We start from the raw sequence: 21592 nt of genomic DNA, 5'->3' as shown, positions 1-21592 counted from the left end.
GGTATATTTATAATAGCGACTAATTAAATTCTAATACGATTAGAAATACAAATTCATTAAGAATATGAATACCTTAGGAATATGAATACCTTAATTAGATTATGCATAATATAAATTTAACTTAATGGGATAATCAAAACAGAATAGAGTTAGAAAATCTTATGATTCTAGAATTCGAGACATATCTAACACAGTCAAAAGAGCTAATGCTAGCTAACTGACAATTTCTGTAAGACAGACAATAATACAGCTTTATCAGAAACTTGCTGCAAGGTTGAGATCTAAATAGTCAAGCTGCAAGTCAGTCAAATTGGATCCATTGCCATAGGCACATCTTGTGGTGAGTGGTCACTGCACCTGAGAAAATTATCCTCCTTGTATTAGGAGAAGAATAAAAAGAGAGTTGCAACCACCTGAAAAAAATTATCCTCCTTGTAAAACACTTTTTGTTTTTTTAGAATTTTTTTTTTTTTTTGAGAAAGGTAATATACTATACGCTTCGTTTATTTTTTTAAGAAATAAATTTTGCCGAAAAATATAAAATAATCAGGCTTTAAATTTGAAATTTCACGTATCAATTATTAAATTTTTTGCCATTTGCACTAAAAACTATCGGAAAAAAAAATTGTATATTAGCGCTGCTGTGGTAACATTAGATTAAGAAGAGCCAAGAGCCATGAAGTTAAAATTTAGGAGTGCGGGACTGTTTTAATTCACCTTCCTCTAACTGCCATTCCTAGCTATGCCATCTATCTATCTATTACTATATACTAAAGTCCGTGGAGCATTGTTCTTTACTTGACACGTGTCCGACTCAATGACTCGATACACCCGGTGCACCGTAGGCCATCCCAGTGCACTGTAATTTTTAAAAAATATTACTTTATTTTAATATATATATATATATATATATATTTAAATTTTATATTTGTTAATATAAAGATATTTTAATAGTATTCCAGTCTAATTCTATATATATATATATATATATATATATATATATATATATATATATATATATATCCTATATTTTAAAAATATAATTAAAAATATATTCATCTTACCCGCAGCAAAGCGCGGGTACATTACTAGTATTTTCTAATTATTTTCTGGGGCATATATAACTTATTGAGTGTTTCAAAGACTTATCTCTCTTTATCATATTTCAAAATATTATATTAAAGTTTAAATTTTTTAAAAAAATTTAAATATAACATCAAATATTTATGTATTATATAATGTAAAATTAATTTATGTTCGGTCCAGGTTCGGATCTGTTATAGACAAAATTCATATCTAAATTTAAATTTATCAAACTTTAATTTTTTTTATCTGTGTTTCACATTATATTTATTTAGAATCAGGTAAATTTGCTCATCTGAAATTTAAGTTTGGATAAAATTTTGGGTGTCCGCGTCCATTCATATCCCAACCTGCTCCTACTTCACCCGTTCATTAATTAAAAAAAAAAAAATCAAAACCCTCGCACTCTCTCTCTCTCTCTCTCTCTCTCTCTCTCTCTCATGGAGCTCTACTGTCGCTACTACAGCAACACCCATCTCTCTCCTCCGAAGAACAGCACGAATCTCAAAGCAAATCCATCCCCAGGTAATCAATCTGCACCGTATTTCCCCTCTCTATATATATTTCTTCTTCGCATTGAATCCCTAGCCCCATTTTTTCCAAAATGTTTTTTATTTTTTATTTTTTATTTTTCAGCTAGTAGGAGGAGATCCAAATACTCGGGACAATCCATCGTAAGACCCCCAAAATTTCCTCTTTTCTTTCTAATCTCTACACGGCATAATTATTACAGTAATTAAACTCCTCAATCTCTCTATTAAGGGTTTCAAGTAAATTTGGGTCCAATTTCGAGGACCAAAAATAAATGCTCTCTATTATATATACGGCTTGGGGAATTTATTAAGCACGAATTTGGGAAAACGCTGGGTTAGAAAAGTAATAATCTGTTATTTTATGTAACATAATTAAGTAATAATACATCGAAGGAGCTACTTTACTATGTAAAAATGGTGTAATTAATTATATACCCATTTTTTATAGAGAGCAATACCTATACGTATATTAACCGTTGGAAAGAAGAGGTCTCAAGGGATCCAACTTATTGTTGAAGAGTACAAGGAGAAGCTCAAGTACTACTGTGGCGTTGAGGATGTTCTTATTAAATCTAATCCAAAAACCACAAGGTAAATACATATTATTATTTTGTAATCTAAATTACCAAATTTGGACAATTTTATTCTCTTCTTATTTAAATTGCTTAGTGTTTAGTTTTACAATGTTTATTTATAGCTGAGATGTGAATGTTGAGATGGATCAAATTTTGGGTAAACAACCCTATGGTTTTGTGCTTTTTCACTTTACGACTATGCGGTTCGAAGTAAAATATTTTTTGAAAACCATAGGGTTGTATCCTATTTTATGATAGGTCTTTACGGTGAAATAAAAATAAAATTACGAGATATTTTTTGAACTACAAAGTGAAAATGCGGTAAATCGCAGGGTAGTTAAATGCAACCTTTGAACTGCAGAATAATAAAGCGAAAATGCGCTAAATTATTGTACGGTGAATTGAATTTTATCCTAAATTTTAGTCTAAATTTTGATGATGTGAGAATATTTTTGTGATTATTCTTACGAAACACATCAAGATCGAATGCGTAGAAACCTTGGTTCTAGTAATTAGTTGATACTGTGTCCCTGTAATCGATTTTTGTTTGCTCCTTTTCTTTTTTCTTCGACGTATTTGTTGCCCGAGTATTCTATCGGTTGCATCAACCAACATGTAAATAGCCTTTTCTTGTAGAAATTCGATCTCTGCTCGAAATTCCTAGTTGATGCTTTCATATGTTGAGCAGCGACATGAAGGCCCAGATTGAAGCAGAGGACGCGGCTATGATGCAACACATCAAACCTGAAGATTGGGTATGGTATTACGGAAACTTGTCATTTCGACGGGTGCATCGCCTCCTTTTCTCCTTTTTCCACTTTTCTCGTCTTTAGTTTGCGCAGATGTTTACGCCAATCAACGAAAAGCTACATGTAGTAATCAGTATATTCACATTCTTTCTTCATTTCATCGTAAATTTTGTAAACCAGATATCAACTAAAATGTTACTGTAAATGTTGCAAAGTATGCGATTACAATAATTCAAAATATATGTTGAGTTTCTCAGCTTCCAAATTTTTGTTGTGCTAAACACATTGCTCGCTAATTCCGTGATTTCGGCTGCTTATTACCTCCTTTCCTTTTTGTTCTGGCTTTTAGGTCGTCATGTTACATGAGAATGGAAGAGAGATTAATTCTGAGCAAATGGCTGATTTGTTAGGAGATGCGGGAAAAACGGTATGTGCTGGACCTGCCATTCATTCAGTGCTTATAAGATTTGATTATTTTTGAAAACATTAGTCCTCGCGACTTTCATGTTCTCCTTAAAGCTTTGTCTCGACATGATTTCGATACTTATTTGTCATATTAGAAGGTAAGCTAGTTTAGTGACTTATAAAGCGCTGAAAAGATGCATGACTAATACCGAATTAGCTATTGCTTTTCTTTTGTTGTCGTTTCTGTGCAAATTATACTGAGGAAGCATCATCTTTTAGGGATCGTCATGCCTCACATTTTGTATCGGTGGCCCATACGGTCATGGGCCGCTAGTGCGCGAGCGTGCTGACGCGGCAATTAGATTGTCCTCACTGGTTTTGAATCACCAAGTTGCGTTAGTAGTCCTGGTGGAGCAACTTTACAGGTAAAGGGCTTTCCTTTATTGAACTTATTTTTGCTTACAAATTATGTGATCTCGCCTTACTAAAATACATTTCGGCTCCCATTTATATTGTATTGAGAATCGATTAATACAAACATTTACTGCATGTTTCTACAGGGCGTGGACTATTGTTAAAGGGCAAAAATACCACCACTAACACTTCTTATTTTAGCTATTAGAATCTTCTCAATCAGAGAAACGAGCCCGTTGCAGCATATCTCTTCTTGATGATGTTCCGGGTACTGTATTTTGTCATCGACACCTTAAACCACTGCTTGTACTCATCAAATATTTGTTTCTTTGAGAGCACTTGCCAGATTTGTTTATTTGCCAGGATTAAAACTGCTTCTGTCAGAAATTTTCTTCTGTCGTAAGTCGATGCATTTTGCAAATTTTGGAGCACTGATTTTCAAAATTCCATGCAGGATGCGCACGATGTGATACTATACAAATCTGAAGGCCCTTGCATGCAAACTTTGCAACGCTAAAGTTGTATAGCCGTAATGGATTTCGAGAGTCGCGAGCGCAGATGAAGCAAACAGTAGGGAAAGAATAGCAGGGGAAAGTTGAAACTCAGCTTGAAATCTTATAGATGGATCTTTGACTGAGAAATTTATGGATAGATCATACTAGGAAAAATGTGAAGAACCTCTAAATTACAATATCTGTATTAGAAAATCAGAAGAGTTTGTTCAAATTTAATCTGTTGCATATTCATTTTTTAATTTGAAACTCGAGAGGCGCCTGTTGGTTTGATCCAAATGGAGTCGATTTGATTTTCAGTGTTGGTATTATCCGATTTGATTTTCCGTGTTAGTGTTTTTGCTATTTTCAGCTATTTCTTTTAAAAGATTGTAGTTGCCTAAGAACTTCATGAAAAATGATATTGATCTGTGTGAGTAATGTTGTACAATTTGCTCAAAATGATATCCAAAGTTCATGTTGGATTGGTATCCAAATAGTGTTTTATTACTTCTTGAGTCTGAAAATGAAATCTGAAACAACTAGTTTTGACTCACAACCCCAAAAATTGTGCAATTTAAAACATCATATTTTTTTGAAAATTTATTTATTTGTGTACCAAGCACTAATACTTTTTAAAAAATCATTTTTGAGATAACTCTGACGTTTTGGATGATAAATTTTAAAAACTGTTCCATAGTTTATACTTGGATTTTAAAAACCTCTTAGCTGTGGGCTCACGCAGTGAACCAGGTCCAGGACACCGGTTCGCCCTCGGCCACTCACGGATCGACACGTAGCAGTACTTCGCGAGTTGCGCGGGTGTCTTGTGTTCATTGCTCATGGGATCACGCATTTAAATTCGCGGCTCTCATTCGCCCACGGATCCCACATCCAACCATTGGCCAGTTTAACGCCACGTGTTCAATCTACGTCGTGTACACGTGGCACTCTTCCCCTCGCTTCCCTCCTCCTCTCCTCGTTCCGAAACATCGTCGCGTTTCCCCTCGCGTTTCCCCTCCCCTAACGGAACGTCAAGGAACGTCACTTAAAAAAAAAAATTTCTAACTCCCTCGAGCCCTAATCCAAATGCTTCATCTTCTCTCCCCTCCCCACTCCACCCCACTCAAATCCCTAATTTTCTCTCCAGTTCCTACCCCAATTCGCTTCCTCTTCCGCTCCAATCTCACCATGAGCCTCTCTTCGTCCTCAATTCCCCTTTCCAACGATCGCCTCCGCCCTGTTCGATGCTATATGGTGCCTGGATTAAGCTCCGAGGAGGCGGAAATGGCCTCCGATGAAGCGTTTAGGAGGTACTCCTCTCCCAGTCTGAAGAGGACGGGGAAAGGGGTGGCGATCGTGTGGTTCCGGAACGATCTTAGGGTTCTCGACAACGAGGCGTTGGTTCGGGCGTGGGCGACGTCGGAATCGGTACTCCCTGTGTATTGTGTGGATCCTCGCAACTTTGGGACTACTCATTACTTCGGTTTCCCCAAAACCGGAGGTATGGAGATCGATTTTGATGTATTGTTCATTTTCTTTTAAATGCCGATGGATTAGATCGTAGTGTTCTCCTTAGAATTGTGCAGTAAAATTTGTGATTTTTTGTTCTCCAAATTATTGTAGATTTCATGGAAATGCTAATTAATGTGCTTATTGTAGCTTGTTAAGATTAGATTACTGGGAGGAGAGTAAATGGTTAAACTGTTCTGGTAATGTGTGGATTTAATTTGTCTATACTTAGTTCCCTTTTTATGGAGCTAATTATAATGTTGAGCAACGTTTGTGGCACTTTGGAGAGAGGAGAGGGAATATATATATAGAGTTGAGCTGGAATGCTATCGGTAGCAAACGGGCTCCGTTGCCATCTATTTGTTTTCGATGATGGAGCCTTCAAATCGACGATCGGCAACGTTGAACATGATCTATATCACTTGAAGCATCTAGAAATCAAATTTCAAATCTTTTCAACATCATTAACCTAATGATCAAAGGGTTTCAAAATTTGTAATTTTAATGGTTGATATGAGGCGTTTTCTCGTTTAACGGTGTAAAACTATCCAAATTAATTGAATTTTGGTTAGAAAATTTTTTAAACTATTTAGAACAAGATCTAACTCTCGATCTTGATTACAAAATTCCTATCATCACTTTTTAGAGGATATTCATTTTCAGCCGTTCATTTTTACGCCGACTTGATGAACAAGAGAACAATATCGGAAAAGCATAAAATTTGATTTCTAGATACTTCAAGTGGTATAGATCATTTTCAACGGTACCGATCGTTGATTTGGAGGCTCCATCATCGAAAACAAATTGGTGGCAACGGAGCCCGTTTGCTACCGATAGTATTCCAGCTCAACTATATATATATATATATATATAGTGTCATATGCAAAATCATGTTATGCTATGTTTTATGATTTGTTGAGTATGGTGTTAATTTCCCCTTCTTCGCTAATTAATTGTTTATTTTATTTTAACAGCTCTCAGGGCACAATTTTTGATAGAGTGTCTTGCCGATCTAAAAAAGAATTTGATCAAAAAAGGGCTAAATTTGCTGGTGAAACATGGGAAGCCCGAAGATATCCTTCCTTCAGTCGTAAAAGCTTTTGGTGTCCACACAGTGAGTCTCTCTCTCTCTCTCTCTCTCTCTCTCTCTCACGCACACGCACACGCACACGCACGCACGCACACACGCACGCACACACATGCACCAAACATCCAAACACACACACACGCACGCACGAAAAGTTACAACATTTTACACTGATGAACTCATTATTTTTCGCATATAGTGTTTTTTTCGGTATTATGTTTCAATATTCACATTCCCATGCCTCTTGTGCCTTCACTGTGTAATGTTGGTCTTCGCTACCAGAGCAAATGGCTTAATTAAAGATCATAAAATCTTTCAAGAAAAACGTGATTTTTTTTTTTGGGGGGGGGGGNGGGCTGCATAGTCCTGTATGCCACTGGTAGTGTGTTTCTTAGTTAATTTTTTAGTGATCTGTTTCTATTTGGTTTAGGTCTATGCTCATAAGGAAACATGCAGTGAGGAACTTCTCGTTGAACATCGTGTTCTCAAAAGATTGCAACAAGTAGTGTTACCTCAATCACCTGATCAGGAACCGATAAATCCCAAATTGCAACTTATTTGGGGAACAACTATGTATCACATTGATGACCTTCCATTCAGCATAAGGGACTTACCAGATGTTTATACACAATTTCGCAAGGTATAGTCTGAGATTCCAAGTTTTCTTTTTCTTCTATTTCATTTGTTGGCAACAGAGACATTTATTTGTCGTTGCATTTATGCAGGCTGTTGAGTCTAAGTGCTTAACTAGGAGCTGCTGCAAGTTGCCATTGTCATTTGGGCCACCTCCGAGCGCTAGTTTAGATGAGATTGGTGGGTGGGGAGACATTCCTTCGCTCGAACAATTGGGACTCGAAGAAAAAAAGGCAGGTCAATGAATCTTTCTTGCTGCTTAGACACCTTGTATATCTTCTTCTTTGTGCATTCCTAGATTGATAAAGCCGCCAAATATGTTGGAAAATCTCTCTTCATATGATTTGCACTTTCATTGCTATAGCTCTATCTTTTTCTTTTTCTTTTTCTTTTTCTTTTTTCTTTCCTGATTTACTAAATACATAACACCATCAGACTGTAAGTTGTAGCTCTTTTAAGAGACTAGTAGTACCTAAGAATAAGAGTGGCTTCTAAATGATAAACATTATTTATTCTCTATTGATTATTTTGTGTGCGTCTGTTCGCTCGCACGTGTTTTAACTTTTAACTCTTTATATTCATTTGCTAAATGCAGTGTGACAAAGGAATGAGTTTTGTTGGAGGTGAAAATGCAGCTATAGGGAGAGTTACTGAGTACTTCTGGAAGAAGGTAGCTTTTCAAGAAAGTTGTTTTTTCTTTTTTCACCCTCACTATGTAAATTATAATCCTCAGCTTTGTCGCATATCATTAAATTCTATGTCAAGTATCTTTGTTTGTGAGTATAAACATTATGCAGTAATAAAGTATGAAATTTTTTATCGGTGTTAGCACTTTGTAAAGGGAAAGAGTGGGTGTCACAAGGGGCAAAGTACAAATCAAATTTGGGCCCTTAGTGGGTTCTATTCTTATTATCTTGTACAGTATAAAAATTCAACTGATTGAGTAGTTGTTATGATCTAAGAAAAGATCGTTTACGCGCAGGATAAATTAAGGGTCTATAAGGAAACAAGGAATGGCATGTTAGGACCAGATTATTCAACGAAATTCTCATCGTGGCTTGCTTCTGGCAGCCTCTCTCCACGTTATATTTATGAAGAGGTTTCATGTTAAACCGATCTTAATAACTGCTGGATTTGATACTGCCCACCACGAAATTTTTTGCTTATGCACACTTGTGATTTAATAGGTTAAGAGATATGAGAAGCAGAGGATATCAAATGATTCAACATACTGGTAAGTCATCTTATACCCATACACCACAATCACTTGATATACAAGATTTTTCGAGTTTGCTGGTTCGCTTGCTTGGACACTGCACGGAATCATATCGTGAAGTTTCTTTTCCTTTTATTTTTCTATTTTCAGGGTTTTGTTTGAGCTCATATGGAGGGACTACTTCAGATTTCTTTCAATAAAATACGGAAATTCCATCTTCCATCTAGGTTAGTACTTGTCTCATGTCTTTTTTCTTTACTGTGTAGCTTATATTTGCTTCCTCGACATCTTGGCTAATAAGTTTGCCCTCTCCAATGATAAACATCTTAAACTGTGTTTCCTACATTCGTTTCATTCTGTTAACAACTTCGTCGTTTCATTCTGTTAACAACTTCTATATTTTAGTTTCAACCGCATCATGGCTTTTCAAGCTTTGAGTACTCCAAACAGATATAATACAACATCGCGTCTGTAACGTTTTAAACCATTTAGATGGAACCATTTAGTATGAAATAGAATGAACAGTTCGATGGCCGAAGTGGATAATCTTTTTCCTTTTCAATGTAGGCGGACCTCGGAAAATAGTGAGCAACTGGAGCCAGGATCGGGCACTCTTTGAGGCCTGGAGAGATGGCCGTACTGGGTATGTTCCAATAATTTTTCCATCTATTTTTTTAGTTTGGAAAAAACCAAATATGTTGTATCAGAGTTTAACGAAATAGATAGCCTCGTAATATGCTTTGCATTTTTCGGTCAATGTTAGTTACCCTATCATCGACGCGAACATGAAAGAGCTGTCAACCACTGGATTCATGTCGAACCGAGGACGGCAGGTAATGTCGGACTTCTTATAATAATAACTCACTGTTGCAGTTCAAGAGAAGCAAACAGTGCCCCGGCACAAAGCAAAATATAATTTGAACTCAGTTGTTTAGGAAAATCAGCAACATTCCAATTCCAATTTGATTTGTTTCCGCAGATTGTGTGCTCGTTTCTGGTTCGAGATATGGGCATCGACTGGCGAATGGGAGCGGAATGGTTTGAGACATGTCTCTTAGATTATGATCCAGCTTCCAATTACGGTAACTGGACTTATGGAGCAGGTTAGCTCTTTTTTCCCCTCCTTTTTGTTCTGTAAAAAGCTACTAGTACACTGGAATTAAAGAAATAAAACACGAGAACAAATAAATTTCTTTTTAGTTAGCACATCAGATCAAGCTCTGTAAAGTCACCTAGCAAGAGTTTTTATAATTAGCATTGCAAAGCTAAATGTATATGTTTTGCTGTATAGGAGTCGGCAACGATCCAAGAGAAGATCGCTACTTCAGCATCCCCAAGCAGGTATGATCTCATTACATTCGTATTCTGATAAAGTTACAAACATAACATTTTAACAACACTACTAGATGAAAAATAGAATCACTGAACTGAATATTAGAGAAGCTTCCCATACTGAATAGCATACTTAACGCAAATTTTAGAGATTAGTATACAAATAGAATATAGTGATCTACTCGCTTCATTGTAGGCAAAAACCTATGATCCTGAAGGTGAATATGTTGCATATTGGTTGCCGGAGCTCCGCTCACTTCCAAAGGAGAGAAGGAACTTTCCAGGAAATTCATACACTAAGCAAATCGTACCATTAAAATTTGATACTACATATCAGAAGAAAGATTATAGCAAAAGAGAGAGAGCGGATAAAATGTATGTTAGATGATGAGTGGCAGTAGAAGCAGATTGATAGCTTCACAATGTAGTGTTTTGGATAGTTATTTTTATTTATTACCGAAATATACAAAGATGGGTATTGATTAGATGGGTACTATTAATGTAACGATCCGACCCGCTAGCAATAATAATTCATTGGATCTCAAAATACTTAAGTCCAGTTATTATTATTAGAGTGTGTGGTCTTATATTTCAATTCATTATTTTTTCCTCTGATGTGGGACTTGGGATGTTAAACTTCTTCCGTTTAGACCCTAATGTCTTCAGACATATAGACCAGAATATTAAGCGATGTGAGATTCTAGAGATGGCTCTTATGGGTTCAAGCCTTCTGCTTAGACCCCAATGTCCTCAGACATATAGACTAGATTATCGCGATGTGAGATTATAGATATGGCTCCTATGGGTTTAAGCCCCCCGCTTAGACCCCAATGTCCTCAGAAATATAGACCAAATTACCAGGTGATGTGAGATTCTAGAGGTGGCTCTTATGAGTTCAAGAGGTGGCTTTCACCAAACTTGTGGTGTTGCACTTTGTGCTACATAATACTTAGCTTTCACACTTTCGACAGATATTTAGCTCCGATACCAAATCTGGTAGCAATAATAAATCGTTGGCTCCAAATCACCGGCTCAAAATGTTTAAGTCCAATTATTATTACCAGCGTGTGAGGCCTCATATATTCTAATTAGAATCATTTTCTCATCCGATATGGAACTATTGACGCGTTACAACCAAACCGATCAATATAGCTCTTAAAACCCTGTGAAGGTATAAATTCATGAGAGTGACTCTGGAGACATTTATTCATGAAAACCGACTCACAGTTTGTCTTTAAAAACTTGCCATGAAGATATGTACACGATGCGAAGACGATTAAAAGCAACAAAAACCAAGCTAAAGAGCTCTCTAGAACAGATAAACTACGCAACAATTTGCCGATAAAATCAGAGAAATGAAGGTGATTATTTCGGAACAAAAAAGACGCTCCTTAAGTCGTCAAAATTGGTAGAATTGGGTATCAAGAGATGATACTTGTAAGGCCTTTTACACCATTTGCTCTCTGAATAGTGAATCGCGAATAAGAGGATTGCTTTCGCGAATCGGAGGGGATCCAGCATAGTATGGTGGTGAAGCCTGTAGCATATAACATTCTGATTTTAGGGTTCATTAAGTGAAAAGGAGAAAGTTTGGTAAGCTCAAATGCTAAAAAGAAGCATAAAGAACAGCAAAGTGCTCCGAAAATTAAGAATAGCTAGAAAAATTGCTAATAGTGTGCTTGAAACCATTTGAATTCAAATAGTGATCAGTATAGTCACAAACCATGCTTGCAATGCTGTCGGAAAGATCTGTTATAGCCTTTAATTCATTATGCTCTCTACGCGACCTGCATTTTGCAAAATATAAAGGAAGTCACAAGTATGAAAAAAAAAAAAAAACTAACAAATTCGACTGCAACAAAAAGTAAGTGAAATTGCAGTGCATTTGATCTCAAACTACATGTAAGCTACAAGAATATGTTGGTAAGGGACTAAATAATGTCTAATTCCTTAATAAGAAAATCAAATAAAGATATGGAAATTCACTGATCCAGAAGAAAGAAATGAAACCGATAATCAAGTATTGTTCTACTGCAACTCGATAATTCGATTCACAATCAAAAACATCAAATTTTCATCAGAATAGCTTATATGAAAGAGAGAAACCTGGTAAGTTTCCTTGGTATAGGACACATGATCACTTCATTCTTAATTTGGCATTTCGCTATCATCAAATCCGTCCTTAATTTTCCGAGTTCTTCCATTTCTTCGACTAATTTCTTTTGATACACCGTGGACCCTGTTTGCAAAACATGTATAAATATCTACATATCCAGTTCAAATGAAGGTAAAATATTTGTCTAATTTATTTGGTGGAATGCCAAAATAGTTTGAAACAGAGAATGAATAGAACCTGGTGGAAGATCCATCACACTCATCAAATGGTCCATTTCCATTCAATGGCAAAGAGGTAAATATTGCTCCTAAACAGGTTTACTGCACAAATCAGTTCAATTGAAACAGTAAAAAATTGTCCTATTCAAAAAAAAGAAAAAGAAAAAGCATTATTCACATTTGCATTTGAAAAAAAAAAAAACAAGTAAAAACAAACATCATATAAGATTATAATCAAATAGTAAACAACAAAAAAGAAATAATAACAATAGTAATGCTCTCCTCACTCAATTTCCATCAAGAAAACTATACAAAAAAAATTAAATAGACAAAAACGGCCAAATATTTGTGAATCGGTTTCAGCAATTAGATATTCATTAGACAAAAAATGGATTTATAATTAAAGAAAAACCCAGAAGCATAATTAAAATGAAAAAATTTCCATCCAACCATCAACAAGTATTAAAAAGATTCCTCTCAAAAAACAAAAAAAAACAAGTGTTAAAAAGAAAATGTGAAAAATATTAAGGAAAAAAACAGAGAGAGAACCTTTTGACATTAGAGTCTATCATAGCAGTTGAAAAAAAAAAAAAAAAAAACCCAAGAGGAGCAAAAAAAATTTAAAAAATAAATTAAAAACCTTGCCTTATTTGATCTCGTATAGGGAGACAATATATTGATAGAATTTTTATTTTTTTATCCTCCTCGCTCTCACTCTCCCAGAGAGAGAGAGGGAGAGAGAGAGAGAGAGGAGTGGGCGAAAGAGGGATAGGATTGGATTTGGGGCGAATGAGTGTGTGTGTTGTGTATATATTATGTATATATATTATATGGTAAATACGTGCTATTTATTAAATGACTAAAATGCCCTCATGCGGAAACGTGGAAGAGTGAAGGGAAAGGACAAGGATAGGGGTGGAACTGGGCCGGGCTTGGGTCGGGTATTACTATGCCCAAGTCCGGCCCAAAAAAATGTTGGGCTTCGGGTCAGGCTTTTACCCAATTTTTTTAAAAAATTAAGGCCCGGCCCAAGCCTAAGCCCAATGCCCAATACCCATCGGGCTTTGTGGAGGCCCATTTTATGCATTTATCATATAATACATAAATACTTTTATTTGTATAAAATTAAAATAAAATACCTATTTTTAGTTTTATCACATCAAAGAAATTAATATCTAACATCAAATATATCATAATATAGAACTAAATATTTTGTTAATATATAATATATCCTCATATATATAAGTACATATCATTATTAACAATATATACTATATATGATATACTATAGATAAATAATATATATAATTAAATATTTTATTTTGATAATAATATATCGGGCTTTTGGGTCGGGCTCGGGTCGGGCTGGACACGCCCAAATAGGCCCAAAATTTTTTCGGGCCTAAATTTTTAAACCCGGCCCGAACCCAAAGTTGTATTTTCAATACCCAAAGCCCGGCCCAAACATGGCCCATTGGACCGGGCCTTGTTTAGGCTCGGGCCCAGTTCTACCCCTAGACAAGGATAACGAGTAGCGTTGCCCCGTTTCTTATCAAACCAAAAATAATTAACTTATATGTTTATTCTAGTTTTAGCTCTCAATTATCACTTCGTTTGGAACGGATTTGAATAGAGACGAATTATTTGCATGTAGATTTAAATGGAAGCTTATTTTTGACGATTTTTTGCGGATAGCGGTGGATTAAAAGAAAAAGGATTCTTCTATTTTTTACTTTATTTTTTTTTAGCGGGACAGATTTTGAAAAAATCTATATTTTTTTATATTTTTCTGTTCTTCGTTATCGTCCCTTTCGGAGAGAATCAGAGAAGAAACTCTACCAACCCAGATCCATTTACCTACCTAATAGTGGGGTGGTGTGAAAAAGACTCAAAAAAATAAAAATAAAAAATTACATAACTTACTATTACTTTATTTTTTAATTTGTTTGATTTAAACGCTTTAACTTTAAAATTTCTACAAATTATTTATTTTAATAAATTTATAATTATAAAAATTATATAAAATATATAAACTAAATTTGTATAGATAAATTTGGATTATTGCACCTATATCATAAGGCTTCGTTTGGTTCGGGTATAAATAAGAATTAGCTTATATCAGGAATAGATACAAGTTTAGGTATAAGCGAGAACTAGACCAATTTTGTGTTTGCATTAAAATTTGGTTGTTCCCGAAAATAAGAAAAATAGAGTTTGGATAGATAAGATGAAATAAGATGAATAGTTGATAGTTATAAATAGAAAATAATGGTATTACCTTTCTTATTATATTTGAATTTGAATTTTTAAATTTAAAATTTAAATTTTTAACTTTTAAATTTTAAAATTTGAAATTAAAATTTAAAAATTTAATTTTTAAATTTTAAATTTAATACCAAATTTAAATTTAAAAATATAAAATATCAAATTTTAAATTTAAAATTTTAAAATATCAAATTTAAAATTTAAACTTTAAAATTTAGAATTTTAAATTATAAATTCTAATTTTGAGATTACAATTTTTAAAATTTTAAAAATTTAAATTCTAATTTAAAATAAAAATATCTCTCTCTCTACCAGGGGAACAAGTTCCCACCCACCCAACTTCTTATTTGGACACAAGAGGAGGGATAAAATCTTTATCCCCTTTTTTTTTTTTGGGAAAACTTCAAAACCCCCTCTGTGGTTCCACACTTTTTCATTTTAGTACCCTGTGGTTTAAAGTGTATCAAGTTAGTACCCTGTGGTTTCTCACTTTATCACTTTAGTACCCTGTGGTTTAAAGTGTATCAAGTTAGTACCCTGTGGTTTTGCACTTTATCACTTTAGTACCCTGTGGTTTCACACTTTATCACTTTAGTACCCTATAGTTTAAAAAACCACAGGGTACTAATTTGATACAAAATCAAAACCACAGGGTACTAAAGTGATAAAATGCAAAACCACAGGGTACTAACTTGATACACTTTAAACCACAGGGTACTAAAGTGATAAAGTGAGAAACCACAGGGTACTAACTTGATACACTTNCGTGCTTTTTTTTTTTTTTTTTTTTTTTGTACCCAATCGAAACTGTGGCCAAGTATAAATGTATAATAAATATATATTCAAAACCAACAATGGAAAAGGACAATAGCTTCTTTAGTAACCCAAAGCATCTCACTGTGAGATATTTTAATGCTCAGTGGACATTCCATTTGTCTATGCTGCTGATGCGGCATTTTGTTATTTTATGCCAAGTGGAATATGCCAATGGATCCTAGAGGATAATATAATATTAATATTAATAATAATAGTAATAACTAGATATATTTTTTCATCTCATATATTTGTATTCTTTACTTACTTGTGATATTAATATCGTACTTTCAAATTTTAAATTTATTAAATAAGATATATAACATTTTTAAAATTATTGATATTAGCGGGTTTTAAAATTCAATAATAAATCCGTAATAAATGGTAGATTTATCTAACTAACTAGATTCTAATTAAGATTCTTATGACATATAATTGTAAATGTACAGTGTAAGATATCCGGGTTATTATTTCACCTATCTTGTTTTTATTCTCATTTTCTCATATATTAGAATGAAATAGACAACAATAACATCTGACGCATGTCAAATGACAAAAATATTAATAATTAAGAATTGAGCTCCTATGCTTTTAAAAGTACCAAATTATTGGTGCTTATAAGTTTTTAGCCCTTGGATTAAGGAATGTGCGGTTAAGATGATGTGGGCCCTCTAGGGTTGAGTGGGTTATTGGTTGAATAGTATAATCTAACGGATGAAAATGATTAAAGGCGTAGATCTAACAGTAAAAAATTTACAAATATCAAATACTTGGTACTTTTACCAGCACCATAGCCGAACTCAGTAATTAATATTCGAGATTTCAATTTCAAAATTTATTTCCTTCGTATTTTTAGTTAAATTTATTTTTTCAAAAATAAATAAAGTTACTATTTTTTTAAAAAAATTAAAAATTAAAAGATAAAATCGGCTGTATTCAGCAAAATTCAAACTAGAATTTGATAAATGGATACATGAGGTTCAATTTCTTTTTAAAGGAAAAAAAATAGCCATGTAAAAAGAAAAAGGAAAAGAAAAAGGAAAAAAGGAAAAAGGGAAATCACATATTTAACCCCTCAACACCTCGGCTCCTCATCTCTCTCTCTCTCTCTCTCTCTCTCTCTCTCCCAATTCAAATCCCCTCGTATTAGATTTTTCTCCTCTCCATTTCCCCCCAAATTCGATCTCCCCAAATCCGATCTCGATGTTGTGATCTGGAATTGGTGGGGAGGCGAGAGAGAGAGGGAGAGAGAGAGAGAAATGGCGATTTCCTCATCCGGGGAGCGGTTTCCGAGGCAGAGGTTCGGGAGCCTTCGAGGGGTTCGGTGGCGAGTCGATCTCGGGATCCTGCCGAGCTCCGCCGCCTCGATCGAGGAGATCCGAAGAGTCGCCGCGGATTCTCGGAGGAGGTCGAATTTACGAATCTTTTTCCCTTTTTCTTTTCCCCCTTAATTCTTTTCTAATTTTGTTAGATCGAATCTTTGAGAAAACCCTTATCTCGAATCGGTTCTGGTATTTAAGTTTATAATTTTGATTCAATTAAAGTAGGGTTTCTTGCGCTCAAGAATGCTGCAATTAACTATGGGCATTGGTGTTTGCTTGTTGATCTATTGATAAGGAAACGATATAGGTTTTGGGAATCTCATTTTGTTTATAGAATTTGTGATTGATAACTTTTGAGCCCTAATTATTATTCCAGTGTAGAAAACTGGGAGTTTATGCAGGTTCTTGGAGATTGTAGATTGGATTATTCTTAATCCCTTTATCCTTGTGATTTTATGTTTCAACAAAGAACAAAATCCGGCCACATTTGATTGGTAGGGTTTGATAATTAACCGCAGATGTTGGTGGTTTTATTGCGAACAAGCCATTTAATCATGATTAGCATTTAAAAGTTACGTATTCTTCCATTTATTTGGCTAAAAAGGTACAAATGTTACCTGCGCTATAGAGCGTATGTTGAAATGGCTGATTGAAATTTGGAAATTTTGATTTTACTACCCTTTGTTGCTCATGTTACAAAATATCACGTCAAAAATTTAGAAGTAGCATTTATTTCGGAGAGTGAGGTTGCTAAATCAAATATGTTGTGTAATAAAATCAAATTTTTTTTTACAGTTTCAGTATTTATTTGAAAATGCACCATAATTTAGATTAGGTCTAATACATTTTTAACATTTGTTTCATTAATATTCTTTAATTCCCTTTTCTAATACGTTTTTAACATTTGTTTCACTAAAATTCCTTAATTCCCTTTTCGTCTCATTTTGGACATTTGTTTCATTAACATTCCTTAATTCCTTTTTTGTCTCATTTTGGATTCGCACTGTCATGATTGATCATTTTTCTCTGCTTGTCTCTATCATGAAAAGGCTATGTTAGTTCTGACCAATTTGTTTATTGTTAGAGAGTTTGCTTTGAGGCACAAAGATGAAGTGTTCACTTTGATGACGAATTTGGAGAATTTGGCGAATCATACTTCCCTGCTTTAGTCATAAATTATTCTATATTCTCAGATTGCAATATCTGAAGAGATCAATATTTTTATTCTTTTCTTCTCTATTGTGTTTCTATTGATAGATATGCTAGTTTGAGGCGTCAACTTCTCATTGATCCACATCTCTTGAAGGATGAAAGCAAGCCTCCTGATCCCATTGTGGAAAATCCATTGTCGCAAAATCCAGGTATATTTTTCTTATTTGCTCCTGAAGAATATTAACTTTTCTCGGATGGAAGTTCTGAAGGATATAATATAGGTTGAGAATTGTTTGAATCCACATTCTAGTGTTTCTTTCGAGCAGATGATCTAAGTAATTATAAGCTTCTGCAGTTTTCTACACTTTTTTGAATTTGAAGTTTTCTCGGTTGGGATTAGCTAATATGACTAATTAAAGGTCGGGGTTATTATGATCACCTGATTTGTGATATCGACCGACATTGTAACTTAATTTGCAGTTTGATAGTTAAAGCATTTTCTTCAATATTACTCAGCATTCTTATTAATACTTCCCATCCTGGATGCTGGAAGATTTTTAAGATGCAAATTTGTCTTCTTATAGATGCACATGTTTTCATTACATATAACCGCATTTTCATTTCCTAACATCTATGAGTGAAGAGGGCCCAAATTAGCTACTCTCTTAAGGCCAGAATTCATGATTCCTATTTAAGTTATTGCATATTTTGCTTTATGCTACCTCTGTAGACAGCATGTGGGGCCGCTTTTTCCAGAATGCTGAACTAGAGAAAACGCTCAATCAAGATCTATCACGGCTCTATCCTGAAGAAGGGAGCTACTTCCAAACAGCAGCATGCCAATCCATGCTAGGTCGCATACTATTGGTGTGGTGTCTTAAGCACCCAGAGTACGGATACAGGCAAGGCAAGTGCTTTTCTTATTTTTTACAAAAGAAAAATCATCTTGAATGATATTATGCACTTTTAAATTGTCTTGATGCCTTATATATATATTTTATTAAATCTTCTTTCGTTATCAAACTCATTCTAGTAATCAGGCTAGCAATAAAATTTATCTATTTTATGCATTTGACATTTGTTATCATGTGCATATTTTTACTTTCTTACAGGAATGCATGAACTTTTAGCTCCTCTGCTATATGTACTTCATGTTGATGTGCAGCACTCCTCTCAAGCACACGGCCTCGAAGAAGACCGCCTTATTGGCGATTATAACAGTTCAGCTTTTCCAGAAAGAGATATAATTTCTGACTACAAATCAGAGGAGCCAACGAATGTAAGGACAAACAAGAATGGCTCTTCTTGGCAGAATGCTTCCGAAATAAGCAGTTTGGATGAGCTCGATCCTGATACAAGGGAGCTATTTTTGATGAACGATGCTTATGGAGCGGAAGGCGAGTTGGGTATTGTCATATCTGAGAAATTCCTCGAACATGACACCTATTGCATGTTTGATGGTTTAATGAACGGTGCAAGTGGTATAATTGCTATAGCCGATTTTTTCTCTGTATCTCTTCCTAAGGAATCCAATACAGGACTAGCACCAGTGCTCGAAGCGTCAGAGGCAATATATCATTTGCTCTCAAGCATTGATTTATCTCTTTACAGCCACCTCACTGAATTGGGGGTAGAACCTCAATACTTTTCTCTACGGTGGCTTCGAGTTTTATTTGGGCGTGAATTTTCACTCGAAAATCTCTTGGCTGTTTGGGATGAGATCTTCTATTATCCGAATAGTACATTCAACACGGATAAAGAGAACAGAGGGGATTATAAGGTATTATCTTCTCCTCGCGGAGCATTCATTATATCAATGGCTATATCAATGCTGCTTCACCTAAGATCATCACTATTGGCTAGTGAGCATGCGACTACCTGTCTTCAGAGATTGGTGAACTTCCCGGAAGATATAAATGTGAGGAAATTGATCGGGAAGGCAAAATCACTGCAAAGTCTTGCTCTTGATATAAACTTTTCTTCTTGCCAACAGAGGACCTTCAGGAATTATGTAAAAGGTGATGGGATGATTGCTTTGGATCACCCCAAGACTTCATCAGACTACTGGGAAGAGAAGTGGAAGGTGATTTATGATACAGAAGTTCTATCTAAGATTACTCGTGGTGGTTCCATTATTAGTAAGACGAGAAAAGGTCTGTTCAACAAGAGATTACTCTCTCCTCAAGCAGAATCTGATGCTGATAAAACAGTTGCGAGCAAGAAAAAGGATCATTGGTCTACTCTTAGACGCATAATTTTGGATGGTAGAAATCACGCTGATGAAAACTCTGACATGCCGAGAGCAAGTGGTTTTACTCCCTCAGGTTCAGAAGAAGGAATCAATTGTGCCGATGAAGAAGAGATTAATCATGACGTTGTGAGTTGTAGACGAAGTGATGCTTCACCATTTATTGCTAATTATATTGATGAATTTCGTCATGTGGAGGAGCTAGGAAGCAGTAGTATTGATGCCGAAACACGTAAAGCGTTTAATAAAGAAAAGGATTTTAAGCCCCAAAATTCTTCTGGGAATGAAGTGATTTCTCAGGATATATTAAGTATTTTGGCTTCTTGTGAGCGTTGTCATTCCTGCGGAGTTAGCTTGAATCCAGAAGCGGGAGATGGAGAGGTGATGAACACCTTTAGGTGTCTTGGCCGCTCAATTCTTGCTAATATCCAGGTAAAAAATACTTCATACGAGACACTCGTACATTCAGTTCTAAACTTCTAATATGAGGCTTTTTTAGAGATCCTATCTGGCATTGCTCAAACATAATTGTCATCTCTGAATTGTATGTCAGTCTGCATTAATATATGTGCATGCATATGTACGCATAGTTCCTTCAAGGATGTCATCAGCATATCGATAGAGCTCGAAGGTTGGAACATACTAACCTTCTCTATAACTTATCTTGCCTTTAGATTTTGTTTATATGCTTTGTCTTCGTAAGCAAATTCACAGGACCGTGGAATGCACCTTGCTGGCAGCTATAATCATTATTACCATCAAACAAACACTACTACGAGCATATTACACAATCAGCAAGAAGGGCTTGTGCCTAACACATATTCTACTATTTTTGAACCTTATTAACAAGGAAAGGTCAAACAATAGTTTAGATGCGAGTGCAATCGGTGCATATTTTATCGTTTGGTCTCTTATCTTTTATCTTTTTAATGCAACTTTGTAATAATCTAACTGTTGTAATGGTAGGTGATCGAGTCGTTTTTTGAGCAAGACTTGGGCCTGGATTTGGTGGATAACCTAACAAACGCTGCGAGCAACAGAGGCAAGGAGCAAGAAGCTATAGCTGCTCTAAAAGAACTTCGAAAAATTGGTAACTTGTTTTCTGGATCCTGAGATTTTCACTGTACATTCCCTCGTTCAAGTGCTTGGTAAGTAATTCATGTTCTAACATATTACTCCTGTGAGTAGAAGTAAATATATATTCAATCCTGTGTAAGTAATCAAAACAGTTTCTGCGGTAAAAGAATGTAGACAGTTTGTGGAATCAAATTCTTTACATTTTTTTAGTATTTACAGATCATAAAGTTTCAGAGTTTTGTCTCAGAGTTTAGTTCAAAAATAAAGTACGTACAAATATGACGTAGTCGGTTTCCTAATAATTGTATCATATATGTATTCTTCTACTTCAAACTTTGTGAATTGCTTGTC

The 21592-nt window shown here is 35.0% G+C and overlaps 4 protein-coding genes across 7 annotated transcripts; 3 read left to right on the top strand and 1 right to left on the bottom strand.

Moving 5' to 3' along the window:
* LOC109724557 (putative RNA methyltransferase At5g10620) lies at positions 1451 to 4597 on the top strand. 2 transcript variants are annotated; one of them, XM_020253410.1, is made up of 8 exons: positions 1451 to 1608; positions 1720 to 1757; positions 2065 to 2207; positions 2880 to 2946; positions 3290 to 3367; positions 3625 to 3770; positions 3961 to 4027; positions 4214 to 4597. In XM_020253410.1, the coding sequence occupies exons 1-7, from the start codon at positions 1524 to 1526 to the stop codon at positions 3965 to 3967; spliced, it is 564 nt and encodes a 187-aa protein (XP_020108999.1). In that variant the 5' UTR covers positions 1451 to 1523; the 3' UTR covers positions 3968 to 4027; positions 4214 to 4597. The 2 variants fall into 2 exon arrangements, with proteins under 2 accessions (XP_020108999.1, XP_020108998.1); XM_020253409.1 differs by having other exon boundaries at positions 3906 to 4027.
* Positions 5307 to 10599, top strand: LOC109724619 (cryptochrome DASH, chloroplastic/mitochondrial). Its single transcript, XM_020253498.1, has 13 exons — positions 5307 to 5754; positions 6737 to 6876; positions 7280 to 7489; positions 7575 to 7715; positions 8078 to 8152; positions 8465 to 8581; positions 8670 to 8716; positions 8849 to 8925; positions 9266 to 9341; positions 9462 to 9531; positions 9678 to 9801; positions 9990 to 10039; positions 10227 to 10599. The coding sequence occupies exons 1-13, from the start codon at positions 5340 to 5342 to the stop codon at positions 10416 to 10418; spliced, it is 1734 nt and encodes a 577-aa protein (XP_020109087.1). The 5' UTR covers positions 5307 to 5339; the 3' UTR covers positions 10419 to 10599.
* Positions 10005 to 21480, top strand: LOC109724618 (TBC1 domain family member 5-like). Of its 2 annotated transcripts, none has more exons than XM_020253497.1 (5): positions 10005 to 10039; positions 18022 to 18125; positions 18647 to 18823; positions 19029 to 20596; positions 21131 to 21480. In XM_020253497.1, the coding sequence occupies exons 3-5, from the start codon at positions 18652 to 18654 to the stop codon at positions 21275 to 21277; spliced, it is 1887 nt and encodes a 628-aa protein (XP_020109086.1). In that variant the 5' UTR covers positions 10005 to 10039; positions 18022 to 18125; positions 18647 to 18651; the 3' UTR covers positions 21278 to 21480. The 2 variants fall into 2 exon arrangements, with proteins under 2 accessions (XP_020109086.1, XP_020109085.1); XM_020253496.1 differs by lacking the exon at positions 10005 to 10039 and adding an exon at positions 16532 to 16850.
* Positions 11205 to 13169, bottom strand: LOC109724620. 2 transcript variants are annotated; one of them, XM_020253499.1, is made up of 5 exons: positions 13010 to 13169; positions 12384 to 12466; positions 12137 to 12269; positions 11754 to 11817; positions 11205 to 11567 (listed from the first exon to the last, which is right to left on the bottom strand). In XM_020253499.1, exons 2-5 carry the CDS (start codon positions 12424 to 12426, stop codon positions 11478 to 11480), a joined length of 330 nt encoding a protein of 109 aa, XP_020109088.1. In that variant the 5' UTR covers positions 12427 to 12466; positions 13010 to 13169; the 3' UTR covers positions 11205 to 11477. The 2 variants fall into 2 exon arrangements, with proteins under 2 accessions (XP_020109088.1, XP_020109089.1); XM_020253500.1 differs by having other exon boundaries at positions 12384 to 12453.

The sequence above is a fragment of the Ananas comosus genome, linkage group 19 (assembly GCF_001540865.1).
Source record: "Ananas comosus cultivar F153 linkage group 19, ASM154086v1, whole genome shotgun sequence".
In the NCBI taxonomy this organism is placed as follows: Eukaryota; Viridiplantae; Streptophyta; class Magnoliopsida; order Poales; family Bromeliaceae; genus Ananas; species Ananas comosus.
Note: the sequence above shows the minus strand (reverse complement) of the source record. Positions and strands in the feature narration are given on the sequence as shown.